The 14,763-nt window shown below is 37.5% G+C and overlaps 1 protein-coding gene across 2 annotated transcripts in view; it reads left to right on the forward strand.

Annotated features, from left to right (window-relative positions):
- The window catches only part of DGKB (diacylglycerol kinase beta), a 784,212-nt gene that overhangs the window by 350,852 nt on the left and 418,597 nt on the right, over positions 1-14,763 (forward strand). For both annotated transcript variants that reach the window (XM_089654572.1, XM_089654573.1), the window contains one exon: positions 8,390-8,488. In XM_089654572.1, the coding sequence (XP_089510698.1) occupies positions 8,390-8,488 (99 nt within the window). The remainder of the gene's footprint in view (positions 1-8,389; positions 8,489-14,763) is intronic.

Genomic DNA, 14,763 nt, shown 5'->3' on the forward strand with positions numbered 1-14,763 from the left:
ACTACCAGAACTGATGGGGGGGGGGGGGCTGCTTTTCAAAATGATTTCTCAGCAAAATAAAGCATGGAGACATGGATGGATGGGGGAGTTTGCTCTGAATATTAAAAATGAATAAAATAATGTTTTTTATTTATGGTGCTAAGATACAGTGTAGTTCCACTTTAACTTTAAATTTACATTTAGCCACATTTTTAGGATTGCCTACATATAAAAAAGAAAAAGCAAAGGTTTTAGCTGAGGTATAACACACCCACTCACTCAACCCACAAGTAAATATACAGTATATATATATATATATATATATATATATATTCACTATATTGCCAAAAGTATTGTTCCGCCTGCCTTTCCACATGAACCTTAATGGCCTCCCAGTCTTAGTCCGTAGGGTTCAATATTGAGTTGGCCCCGCCCTTTGCAGCTATAACAGCTTCAACTCTTCTGGGAAGGCCATCCACAAGGTTTAGGAGGCTGTCTATGGGAAGGTTGGACCATTCTTCCAGAAGCACATTTGTGAGGTCCGGCACTGATGTCGGGGGAGGAGGCCTGGCTCGCAGTCTCCACTCTAATTCATCCCAAAGGTGTTCTATGGGGTTGAGGTCAGGACTCTGTGCAGGTCAGTCACATTTCTCCACCCCAAACTGGCTCCTCCATGTCTTTGTGGACCTTGCATTGTGCACTGGTGTGCAGTCATGTTGGAACAGGAAGGGGCCATCCCCAAACTCTTCCCACAAAGTTGGGAGCATGAAATTGTCCAAAATGTAATTTCTATTTGGCTTAAGTTTAAAGTGATTTTCAACTTTACTATGGCTCTGCCTTTTTAAATTGCCTGAGTTGGGGCTCATATATCCCCCCCATTCCTGACATCTCAGTAATGACCAAAAAAGTGCTCACAGCTTCTTACACTATATTTTTTGGAAAGTTTCCGGCGAACTGAGCTGAAAGTGGGAGCGGGTTCCTGTCACAACCAGGTTTCTTCTCCCCCCCCCAAAAAAAGTGCCAAAGATGGCAGTGGAGCGGGGGAGGAAGCAGGGGCGGACTGACCATTTGGAAACTTGGGCACTGCCTGAGGGCCCGGGGTCAGTAGGGGGCCACATGAGATGCCCCTGGTACCTTTTTCATAGGCTTTTTTGAGTTTGGGCAAGGACACAGGGGCCCCATGATCCCCTATTGCCCGGGGGCCCCATGAGTTATCAGTCCGCCCCTGGGAGGAAGCAAACAAGCCGAGCTTCCACTTTTCCACCTCTTGAAAAATATTTGCACCGGAGTCCTCAGCTTGGCCCATGTGCTATTACAAGGCAGCCCCTGACTCCACTTATATACTTAGTGAATTAGGTGTTGGATCATTTATCTATTTTTGAATAAAGAAGAATGTGAAATGTTACAAACAATTCAGGAAGCATACACAAATATAGTCTAAATTGTACAAAATATTGATAACCTTTCAAAAAATGAACATTTAAATACCAGTAGATCATATTCTATATGCAAACCCAGAGTTGAGCAGAGTGATTTTTGACAAGGTGCAAATTCTACACGTTTGTAATTTAGCTGCTTTTTCACAATATGCTTGAAAAAAGTTTTACTTGTTAGACATCGTTCACGCTTATGCGACATCAGAGTCGCATGACAAGTGCTATCCCATGTTTTCCAGTGGTAGCCATTGATATTGCATGTTCTCCCTGTAGCTGCGTGGGTTTCCTCCAGGTACTACGGTTTCCTCTCACACTCCAAAGACATGCTGGTAGGTGAATTGGCTCTAGTATGTGTATGTATGAATGTGAGTTAGGGACCTTAGATTGTACGCCCCTTGAGGGTTGGGGACTGATGTGAATGTACAATATATATGTAAAGTGCTGCGTAAATTGACGGCGCTTTATAAGTACCGGAAATAAATATATGTGCGATTTAAAGTTGCAGCAACCTCAAAGTAGTTCATTCATTACTTTGGTTTGACTTTCATGCAGCTTGAGGACCATAGACTTCAATGTTAACCCTCTAAAGTTGTATGAAAGTCATACCTGAATGTTTTACAAGCAACCATGGGTCCAACTTTGCGGAGGGACAAGTCACATCCAAGTCGCACCCATCCAAAAATGCGTCAAAGTTGCACAATTTTAGAGTCGTACAAGTGTGAATGGAACCTAACTTTTTTTTTTTTATTTAGAGTGTTTTTTTTTCTGGGGAGGTGGGTAGTTTTCTTTATTTCAGTTAGTGTTCCTTATATCCTAACTCCAGAAACCACTAAACAGCTCATCCACTCCCTCATCATATCACGACTCGACTACTGCAACTCCCTCCTCACTGGCCTGCCTCGCCGCTGGCTATCCCCGCTTCAGTCCATCCTGAATACGGCTGCCAGACTCATTCACCTTTCCAACCGCTCCGTTTCCGCCACCCCCCTCTGCCAATCCCTCCACTGGCTTCCGATTGCGCAACGGATCAAATTCAAAATCCTAACGCTGACGTACAAAGCTGTCCACCATACTGCCCCGAACTACATCTCTGACCTAATATCCAAGTACCGCCCAACACGCACACTCCGCTCCTCACAAGACCTCCTTCTCTCTAGTTCCCTGGTCTCCTCCTCCCATGCCCGCCTCCAGGACTTCTCCAGGGTGTCACCCATCCTCTGGAACTCCCTGCCCCAACCCATCAGATTATCACCTACTCTCCTCTCCTTTAGGCGCACCCTGAAAATCCATCTCTTCAGGGAAGCCTACCCCGCCCCCTGCTAACTTGCCGACCTCCTCCACTCTTCCTACCACTCCATCCCCCACAGCTATCTCCTCCTGTGCCACCATCCCCTCCCTCCTAGATTGTAAGCTTGAAAGAGCAGGGCCCTCGATACCCTCATGTTTTGCATTGTATTGGTATTGTTCTGTCACATGTTCTGTCCCCCTTTATAATGTACAGCGCTGAGCGAACTATTGGCGCTTTATAAATACTGTATAATAATAATAATAATAATAATAATATTTGTCTGTTTCCTCTTTTGTGTATTTGATCCTTATTTGTATACTGTCACTTTACATTTGTATTTACCTTTTTTAATTTTTTTTAGTGTTTCAGTTCAGTAAAACATAGGAATAAATTAGGCTATTGAGAAGTTTCCTTTTTTTTTCTTTTTTTTTTGCACAAAATCAGGTTGAACATGGTTGAAAGCAACATCCTTAATCCTTTGGATAGGGAACAGTTAGAAATGTTCATTGTGCTTAAGCAGTACTCTGAAAATCTACTTTTTGTCTTGAATTCCTTTCCTGGTTAGGGAAAGGGGCGGACTGACAAGGCATGGGGCCCCCGGGCAATAGGGGATCATGGGGCCCCTGTGTCCTTGCCCAAACTCAAAAAAGCCTATGAAAAAGGTACCAGGGGCATCTCTTGGGGCACCCTACTGATCCCGGGCCCTCGGGCAGTGCCCGAGTTTCCAAATTGTCAGTCCGCCCCTGCTTAGGGATGACCTGAACTTACCTGAATTCTGTTTTAGGCAGATTGACAAACTTTATTTAGGTTCAGGTGACAAATCCAAACCTCATTGATTTCAATAGGAGACAAATTATAGGCATGGAATTGTCAAACAAATAGCACTGGGGACTGAGCACTGCCCTGGGGAATATGTATTAAAAAAAAAGAAAAAAAAAGATTAAATATTTGCATTTGGTGGGGAGCAGCGACTCTAATAATACTTAAAGTGAAACAATTTTAAAAAAGCTAAATTATTTTAAATAACATGTTTGGGAGATGTCCTTAACCTGCCTGTGAAGTGGCACATCTTTATGATATATACAGCAAACCTCACATTTACAAGATGCAGTTTAACCAATTGAACGCTCCTTTAACTGGAAATTGCAGTCATGCAATGCTATACCCAAACTCAATTTATATACATTTTTTCACATAAATAGATGTTTTTTGGTGGCATGGAATCACCACTGGATTTTTTTAATTTGTTTTTTTTGCGATATAAATGAAAAAAGACTGAAACATATCAGATATAAAATGTAAAAAATAAAATGTCTTCATAAATTTTTGGACAACATGTATTCTGCTACATGTGTTTGATAGAAAAAAATCCCAATAAGTGTATATTGATTACGTTATGTGAAAGTTATAGCGATTACAAACTATTTTATATATTGAAATATTTATTTACTTATTTATTAACCCCTTCACTTCTAAGGGTACAACAAATCTTAAAGCCTAAGCATAATTTTGCAACTTGTGTGTTAGCAAATGTGTTAGCAAACATGTGTTAGCAAAATTGTACATATCATCACACCTACTATGTACAGCCAGGTGGATTATACCTTGTTTTTTTCAGGACAAATCAGGCTTTCATTTGGTGGTAAACGGCAATGGATATCTGCGTATTTTTTTAAAATTTAGTTGTATATTTCTTGCTACTACTGTAACCAACCACCAAAAAACAACCCAAACTAATTTTTCCAGCTCCTGACGATACCACATATGTGTATGTTAATTGTTGTTTGTACCCGTAGTACGGACCAGAAACAATAGTGCACATTTTGCTTTTTTTTTTATCCTGCCACTAACACTGATAAAAAAAATATTGAAAAAAAAAAAAAAACTGACTCTGACCCCTGACCCTGACCTCTGACCCTGATCTTTGACTCTGACCTTGATCCAAACACTAACCCTGGCACTGACATAGATGAAACCTTGATCTAGGTATTTTTACTTTTTCATTTTTTTTTATTAATTATTAATTGTATTTATTTGTTTATTTATTAATTTATTTTTTACAAACACATTGTTTTCTCTCTGAAAGGAGAGAGAGCTATACAATGTATCTCTCTCCTTCATTCAGAGAGAGAAAATAAGGGGGGTGGGCTTCACAGTGACTGATCACTGTGTTATCCAATCAGAGGCTTTCACAGTGATCATGTGACCTGGAATTGGGATTTCCAGGTCCCAGTCGTTAGAACTGGACCCAGGGCTCTCACTGACACCCCGGTCTGTGTGCTGGGAGCATGCCATGCAGCACACTTCCAGCAAAAAGACGGGTATGCAAATTAGTGGCCCCATGGAAAAAAGCCCAGTCCAGTGGGGCCGCTAATTTGCATATGCTCAGAGTCAAAGGGTTAATTATACTACTAATGGCAATCCCCACTCCTTTGTTTACATGGCTGGAGATTACAGGACAATAAATGAACATGCCAGGTAATATCACTGGTTGCTAAGGATGTGGTGGGTGACAAAACCTGCTGTTTCCCTAACAACCGTTGACAAGAAGGAAGCTGTCATACATAGTACCTCTATACAGAGACACAGTGCATTATAATACTAGTGGAAAACCTCTTGCGCTACTATGTACCCAATAGCATAAAACAGGAGGGGGCTGCTAACACCCAACCATATACCAAATGGATAATAAGAAAAACAATAATTGATGTATTGGTGTAGCGCTACCCTAAATAAACTTAAATATCAACATATGAACCCAATAATAAAATAAAAAAAAAGGACAAATCATACAAATATATATAAAGTGAATAAATATGATCATAAAAATGATCCTTGAGCCGATCTAGAAATGAAAAATGCATAAACACAATGGTGGAAAATAGTGAGAATGAACCTACAGTAGTCCATATGGACTAACAATGATGTGAAAACAATATATGCATAAAGTAAAGTGAACCACCATATTGGGATCGAGATCCTCTCGAGAAAGACGTACGTAGGCTTAAATATGCCAGAATATTTAGTGAAGAGACAGTGACATCTGTGAATCCCAAAATGTGGGACAAATTTTTTACAAAATAACAAGTGCTGTGATATATCCCAGAATGTGGGACAAAATTATCACAAATTAACAAGTGCTGTAATAATCCCAAAATGCGTGACAAATGATATGATACATCAACATTCATATATGTGACAGAGGAAAAATAAATACGAATTGTGAGATAAAAAAAAAAGGAATCATAAAACAAGTCCAAAGAAAAAAAGTTCACAGGTGTATAAACACCAAAATAGTTGAACTCTTCAAGCTTCTTTAAACGTGCAGGTGATAAAGTGGATAAGCATGACAACCAATAAGAAATAATCTGTAAACGGCTGAATTGCCTCCTCACCTCGTTGCAGCGACCCAAAGGGCCAACCCGCTTGTTGAAATATAAAAAGGACCTTCCACTTTCAGATTCCCCTACCAGGATGATATCCGTCCACACTGGTGCTATTCCTTCATAGGCATACAGATAGAAGCAGCAGGTCCCCTCCAGGGATGATATATTCAGATACAGCCATCTCCCATTAGGATAAAGATATAAAAGAAATCTCCACAGTGTAAAACCTTTTATTAATAGTTATGAGCATAAAAACCAATTGCCCACTCACATTTGAAATAAGACAAACAAGCTGTGAAAAAAACTCATGCTATGGGTGTATCTGCATGGGTTACAGGTGTACCAAGATGGCGGCAGCGCCGGAAATACGTCACCACGTCTCACGGGTTACGTCCCGTTATCACGTGACTTCATCAGTGCATTATAAGGCATTATAAGTCAGTAAGCAGAGGAGTAAAGGGGGACTTACTGGTGACAATACTATTGACTAGTTCTTTGCTGTCACATACTGTACCTTGGTGGAGATTGAGCTGGAGAGGGGGCTTCTCTTGCACATCATGTCCAACACCCCTGGCAGTGATGACAGGGAGTGTGGGGACACAGGGTGGCATGAAGGCTGGTGTAGCAGGTAGCGCTGGCTGGGGTTTGCAGGAAGCAGATGACCAAAGATCACCAGGAACTGGAACATGGTGACACTTGCTTGGTAGACAGGAGTGTAGCCAGGACACAACCCAAAAGGTCATCAACAGCCCAGCAGCGAAGTACAGGAACAACATCTGGCAGAGGCAGATTCAGGATACGAGCCGGGACCGGTACGCAGCCGGGCAGCAAGGTACAGGAACACCAGGCAGAGACGGAGTCAGGATACGAGCCGGGATTGGTACACAGCCGGGTAGCAAGGTACAGGAACATCAGGCAGAGACGGAGTCAGGATACGAGTCGGGATCAGTACACAGCCAGGCAGCGAGGTACAGGAACATCAGGCAGAGACGGAGTCAGGATACGAGCCGGGATCGGTACACAGCAAGTCAGCGAGGTACAGGAACATCAGGTAGAGACGGAGTCAGGATACGAGCCGGGATCGGTACACAGCAAGTCAGCGAGGTACAGGAACATCAGGCAGAGACAGAGTCAGGATACGAGTCGGGATCAGTACACAGCCGGGCACCAAGGTACAGGAACATCAGGCAGAGGCAGGATATGAGCCAGGATCGGTACACAGCCAGGCAGCAAGGTACAGGAACAACAGGCAGAGATGGAGTCAGGACACGAGCCGGGATCGGTACGCAGCCAGGCAGCAAGGTACAGGAACATCAGGCAGAGATGGAGTCAGGACACGAGCCGGGATCGGTACGCAGCCAGGCAGCAAGGTACAGGAACATCAGGCAGAGACAGAGTCAGGATACGAGCCGGGATCAATACACAGCTGGGCAGCGAGGTACAGGAAAGCAAGACAGGAGCAGAGTCAGGATACGAGCTGAAGTCACAGTAAACAGGCAGAAATCCAAGGACAGGTCAGGGGCAAGCCCAGCTGTGCACAGGTAAGCAGGTATAGCAGGTCAAGGCTCAGGTAAAGCAGGAAGTATCTGAACACCTTTCAGCAATCCATCCATGTCAGAGTGCAGCTTAAATAGGCCATTTGGCACCAGTGTTCATACGTGTGCGTGTGTTTTCTGCACACACTAATACATTTGTATGATTGTGACAATGCCTGTTTTGTATTGACCTTTTGCTTAGAATTATAAGCATGCACATAAGTATGAGCATGTGCCAGCCTTCTCCTGCCAACATGTTCTGAAGTTTTCTTACCTTTGCCCTTTAACTGCCTTTTTTTTGGGTACAGCTTTCAAAGTTCAGCTCCTTAACATAGCCCAAGGCGCCGTTAAAACAAAAAAACAAATTTCACCGTCTGATTTGACTCCCATTCATTTCAGCAAAATGAGGGTTTTAATTTTCACGTATCTCTTATCAATCTGTGTCTGGCAATATCGGAAATGATTGTAAAATTAAAATATACAAATATTGTAAGAAAAGACTGTGTGAGTGATAAACTGTACATAAAGTCTGAGGATAGTTGGATTGATAACTGAGGGCCTGTTTGCCCCACAATCCATGCGGTCACTATTCTTCTCCACACACTTGTCTACATGCATTCGTATTGGGTTTACAATGTGCTTGGGATGCATTTGTGGTGCATTTTCTGCCATTAGTTAGGATATTCTTTTACAGAGTTGAATATACAGTACATGCATTTGTGGCACGCTTGCATATGCTCACAAAGACTTTTCTTTTACCTACAGCTTCACAACAAATGTGCGTCCCACCTGAAACCTGAATGTGATTGCGGACCCCTGAAGGATCATATCTTACCCCCAACGTCCATCTGTCCCGTGGTTCTGGTGAGTGTATACCTGTTGTGCATTTATCCCAGTATATCGACAATTCAGCCTGAAGTCACAATCGTTACACCTGGCCACTGCTTTCCTTGTGTTTAATATATTACCTTCCCATTAAGATGACAGCAAAACTTCCCCAGGATCAGCTGTAATGGAGGCTGAGTCAGATTTTATGACTTATATAGTGCTTACCAGAAACCGGAGAGCAGGTCACTTCTACATTTTACGTCTTTTAAAGATCCAACTTCCCAGAAAGATGAAGGTATTCTGCTGGTCAGTTTGTGCTTTGGGTGCGCGGTGCAGATCTGCATTGCAGGGAGCTCAGATCTAGACGCGGAATTATCCAGCTATCTACTTCTTTCTTTCTCCCTTTTTCTCCTTCTTTCTTTTTCTTTTTTTTCCTTCCTTCCTTTCCTCCTTCATTTCCTTCTTTTTTTTTGTCTTTCTCTCCTTTTTGACCTTCCTTCCTTTCTTTCCCTTCTCCTTTTCCCTCTTCCTATCTGCCTTCCTTTTTTCCTATCCTTTCTTCCTTTTCCCTTCTCTTCTTCTTTCCTTTTTTCCCCTTCCTTATTTCCTTCTATTTTGCCTTCTTTCCCTTCTTCATTTCCTTCCTTCCCCCCTCTTTTCCCTTTTCTTTTTTTCTTCCTTCTTTCTCTCCCTTTCCTCCTTCCTTTCTTCCTTCCCTTTTCCCCTTCCTTTATTCTTTTTTTTTCCCTTCCCTTCTTCCTTCTTTTTTCCCTTTTTTCCTTCCTTCTTTTCCTTTTCTTTTTTTTCCACTTTCTTCTTTCTCTCCTTTTTTTGTATTCCTTTCTTCCATAACTTTTCCCTTCCCTTCTTCCTTCCTTTTTTCCCCTTCCTTCTATTTTCCCTTCTTTCCTTCTTCATTTCCTTCCTTCCCCCCTCTTTCCCCATTACTTTTTTTTCCTTCCTTCTTTCTCTGCCTTTCCTCCTTACTTTCTTCCTTCCCTTTTTCCCTCCCTTTCTTCTTTACTTTATTCGCTTCCCTTCTGCCTTCTTTTTTCCCTTCTTTCCTTCCTTCCTTCCTTCCTTCCTTCCTGCTTTTTCTTTAGTTTTTTTCCCCTTTCTTCTTTCTCTCCTTTTTTCCCTTCTTTCTCTCCTTTTTTCCTTTCCTTTCATCCGTCAATTTTCCCTTCCTTTCTTCCTTCCTCCCCCCTCCTTCATTTCTTTTTTTTCTTTCCCTTCTTTCTCTACTTTTTTCTTTTTCCATTCCTTTCCTCCCTTCTTCCTTCCATTGTTTCCCTAACTTCCTTCCTTCCTTCCTTCCTTCTTTTTTCTCCTTCCTTCTTTCTCCCCATTTCCCCTTTACTTTCTTCCTTCCCTTTTCCCCTTCCTTTCTTCTTTACTTTTTCCCTTCTTCCTTCCTTCCTTCCTTCCTTCCTTCCTTCTTTTCCTTTTGTTTTTCCCCCTTTCTTCTTTCTCTCCTCTTTTCCTTTCCTTTCTTCCATCATTTTTCCCTTCCTTTCTTCCCCCCCCCTTTTCTTTCTTTTTTACTTCCCTTCTTTCTCTACTTTTTCCATTCTTTTCCTCCCTTCTTCCTTCCATTTTTTTCCCTAACTTTCTTCCTTCCTCCCTTCCTTCCTTCCTTCCATTTTCCTGTCCTTTTTTATTCCCTTCTTCATTTTCTTCCTTCTCCACTCCATCACCCATTTTCTTTTCTTTTTTTCTCCTTCCTTCTTTCTCCCCTTTCCCCTCTTACTTCCTTCCTTCCCTTTTCCCCTTCCTTTCTTCTTTACTTTTTCCCTTCTTTACTCCCTTCCTTCCTTCCCCCTTCCTTCTTTTCCTTTTGTTTTTTTTGTCCCCCTTCCTCCTTTCTCCCCTTTACTTTCTTCCTTTCTTTTTCCCCTTCCTTTCTTCGTTCTTTTTTCTTTCTGACTTCTTTTTTCCCTTCCTTCCTTCCCCCCTCCTTCTTTTCTTTTCTTTCCTTTTCTTCCCCTCCCCCTCCCTCTCTTTTTCTTTGCTCAGTCTCTTTATTTTTTGCTTCTTATCATATTCATTTGACACATAAAAGACACTCAGTGGAAGATGAAAACAAGAATCTTTGTTCCTTAACTGGTTTGCGACATTGGACTGTAGATCTGGCACGGATAACATGATATAAAATGTACTTACGTTCGCAGACAATTTGCTAATCACTTTTCAAGGTCTGTTTTTTCACCTAATTCAGTTTTCAGTTTTTATTTACAAATCCAATAGAAATAGGTCTGACAATGTCATGTTGGGAGCATCAGAACATCTGTAGTGGGACTGGCTGCTAACGGTGACATGTTGGGCTGCTCCTCCGAGACCCCCGAGAGGTGGCCGCGGCTGAAGTCACTGAGCTTCTTGATTCAATAAATACATACATGACATGCAGCTTTGTGCTTATCTGGATTTCATTCTGTTTTACTGAGAAAGAAAAACACAACTTGGGCAGGAAGTCATTTCAAGGACTAAATTCTATTAGTTTTCTAGAATTTTTTTCATAACCAGTAACAGACATTCTGTTACTCTGTTATAGAATAATTAACAAGACATATTCTACTATTACAGCTTTCAGAATTTAATAGACAACAGTGTATTCTCTGGCAAAAACAAGGTTTTTTTCATCATTTAATTTCATTATTTTATTTTTTTTTATTAATATCAGTGCCATTGACAATGACAATAGGGGACATGTTATTAATAACTCTATAATCAACTAACATATTCAGTTATATTTGTGGACCTTATTAAAGCTATATATTCTTGTGAGAAGAAGCGGGTCTTAGACGACTTTAACAGCTTCAATTTGGGTGAATAACAGTGTTTTATGGCCAACTGAAATAGTTGTTGAAAAAAATGTTTGGAAAATGATAGGGAAAATTATTAAATAAATAATAAAATAAATAAATAAGCAGAATAAATCTTAAAGTGAACAAGCAGATTAGATTTTATTTTAAAATATATTAATTTTTAGTTTTAAAGCTCATCAAAAGTACTCTATGTATTTAAAATTTTGTTTTTCTTTCATTTCAAAATATTATATATATATATATATATATATATATATATATATATATATTTATTATTACAAACATATACATATATGTGAAATAAATTAAAGTGTTTTCTTTTAATTTTTAAATCATTATTATTTATACAATATTAAACGTTTTATAGCCCATTATTTCCTATCATATATATATTTAACAAAAAACTGTGAATAACAGTGTTTTATGGCCAACTGAAGTATTTTTTGAAAAAAATGTTTGGAAAATGATAGGTAAAATAAATAAATAATAATAAAATAAATAAATAAACAGAATAAATCTTAAAGTGAACAAACAGATCAGATTTTATTTTAAAATATAGTAATTTTAGGTTTTAAAGCTCCTCAAAAGTACTTTATGTATTTAAAATTTTGTTTTTCTTTCATTTTAAAATATGATCTAAATATATATATATATATATATATATATATATATTATTATTATTACAAACATATATGTGAAATACATTAAAGTGTTTTGTTTTAATTTTTAAATCATTATTATTTATACAATATTAAAAGTTTTATAGCCTATTATTTCCTATCATATATATATTTAACAAAAAAACTGTGAATAACTGTTTTATGGCCAAATGAAGTATTTTTTTTTTAAATGTTTGGAAAATGATAGGTAAAATAAATAAATAATAATAAAATAAATAAATAAACAGAATAAATCTTAAAGTGAACAAACAGATCAGATTTTATTTTAAAATATAGTAATTTTAGGTTTTAAAGCTCCTCAAAAGTACTTTATGTATTTAATTTTTTTTTCTTTCATTTTAAAATATTATGTATATATATATATATATATATATATATATATATATATAAATATATATGTGTATATATAAATATATATATATATATATATATATATATATATATATATATATATGTGTGTGTGTGTATATAAAATGTGTGTGTATATATATATATATATATATATATATATATATATATTTACAAATACAATTGTGAAATAAATTTTTTTTTTATTTTAAATCAAGGAAAAATGATTATTATTATTTAAACAATATTCAAAGTTTTATAGTCTATTATTTCCTATCATTTGCAGTATTGGTAGATGTTTTTTTCTGCAAGGTAAACCAAAAAGAAAGTCATTATATATATAAATTTATTTAAAAAACAAACAAACAAACTTGAATGTTTAAAGGAATTTATAAGATGCTGTTTTTCAATGTCATCACATCATGGTAAAAAATGGTTCCGTTCACCTTGCTAGGAATCTTTACTATCACCTAGAACATTATTGTAAATCCTCCAGAGATATGAAATTCCTTTCACAATAAAAATACTGTTTGTTTCTGGCCTAGCGGCAACACATCACAGTTACATTTCGACATAACATTTTTTATCTAAAAAAAAAAAAAATGTCAGTACTCCATATCTAAGCAAGTAAAAAAGACAGAATATAATTTATATTTGCTTATAAACTGTAGGTGTGTGTATATATATATATATATATATATATATATATATATATATATATATATATAATTTTTTTCCCTTCAGGCTATGTGCCCTAGATTACAGCATGTAACTGTATATAAGTAAGTAACATGATCATTATTATGAATAAATAAATAAACATAGGTACTAGCTCCTTTCACATAACAATAATGCTGGCTAAGTGTGTTCTGTCCTGGATTTACCTTTTCTTCCCCATTGCTTGAGAAAGTGCTGTACAGTGAAGTGTAAAATTCTGCTGTGTAGTTAATCATGAGCAAAATAAAATAAAAGCCAGCAGAGGGAGCTAAAATATAAGCTTTCACCCCGTCTCACCATTAAATAGTCAGTGCAATATTTTTATGTCTGCCCTTTTAAAGACTTTATTTTTTTCTTAACACAAAATAAAATATTTTAATTAAAATACATTAAACAATAAACTGTCAACTTATTCTATTTAGCTGTTGCTTTCATTGGTAATTAATAGAATATTTATAAAGTTTAATTACTAATGCTTAATTAGTGTTACAGTCAGGGCAAACTAATCGGAATGTACGTCCCATTGTCTTTCTTTGAAATACTGGAGTTATAATTACACATTTCATATGAAAATGAAAGGTTTTCCACCAGTTTGACTACAGTTATTATTTAACCTCTTTGTGACTAGAGGTGATTCGAACTTGCCAAACTGAACTAAGGTTGGGAGTTTATGGTAAGTTGGCTTTTCAGCAAATAAGTGCTTAGCAGTGTTTACATTGTTGGTATTTTTATTTAAAAATTTTCTTTAAAAAAAACTACTAAATGCACAAAAAGCAATTACTGCATTATTATATACAATTATTACAATTACATTGCAATTATTACAGCTCATGTATATGTCAAATACTGTCTTTCTCTCTCTCTCTCTCTCCATGTATTTATATATATATATATATATATATATATATATATATATATATATATATATATATATATAGTGTGTGTGTGTGTGTGTTATTTATATATATATATATATATATATATATATATATATATATACATATATTGTAAAGCGCTGAGAAAACTGTTGGCACTGATATATATATATATATATATATATATATATATATACAGTGTATATATATATATATATATGTAGTGCTCGGCATAAATGAGTACACCCCAACAGATTTGTCAGAAAACCTTTACTTTCCTTTCAGAATCACCATGTTCTATGGGACCCTATATTACAAAATACTCAATACACAAATGCCGGCCATTAATTGCAAACAAGATTTGCTACTTTGCACACACACAAAAAAGTTTTTTTCTTAAAAAATTAATTCAAGACCATGTTGCAAAAATGAATACACCCAAATGAAAATCTTGGGAGCAAAGCTAAATTTTAAACAACAAAATCCTAATTAACAAGAATTCAACTACAGGTGAGTCTAATTACTCTTTGAACAGGTGTCCAGCAGACAGTTGATTATTAACAAAGAATACTCCTCCCATTTCATGCTGTCAGCAATGGCACCACATGGAAGAGAAATGTCACAAGGCCTGAGAAAGGAAATACTTTCTTTACGCAAGAAAGGTGAAGGCTACAAGGAGATCAGCAAAGCTTTACTTATCAGTCAGAATACTGTAGCAAAAGTAATACAAAAATGTAACAAAGATGGAACTGCAACCATCTCACAGAGACGTCCAGGCCGCCTGAAGTTAACACCTCGACAGTAGCATCTTCTGATGAGAAGGGTTGAAGAATATCACCATGAAAGTTCACTGCAGTTAGCTGATA

Source organism: Staurois parvus, unplaced genomic scaffold (assembly GCF_062004578.1).
Source record: "Staurois parvus isolate SC_StPar_1 unplaced genomic scaffold, SC_StPar_1.0 ptg000779l, whole genome shotgun sequence".
Classification (NCBI taxonomy): Eukaryota; Metazoa; Chordata; class Amphibia; order Anura; family Ranidae; genus Staurois; species Staurois parvus.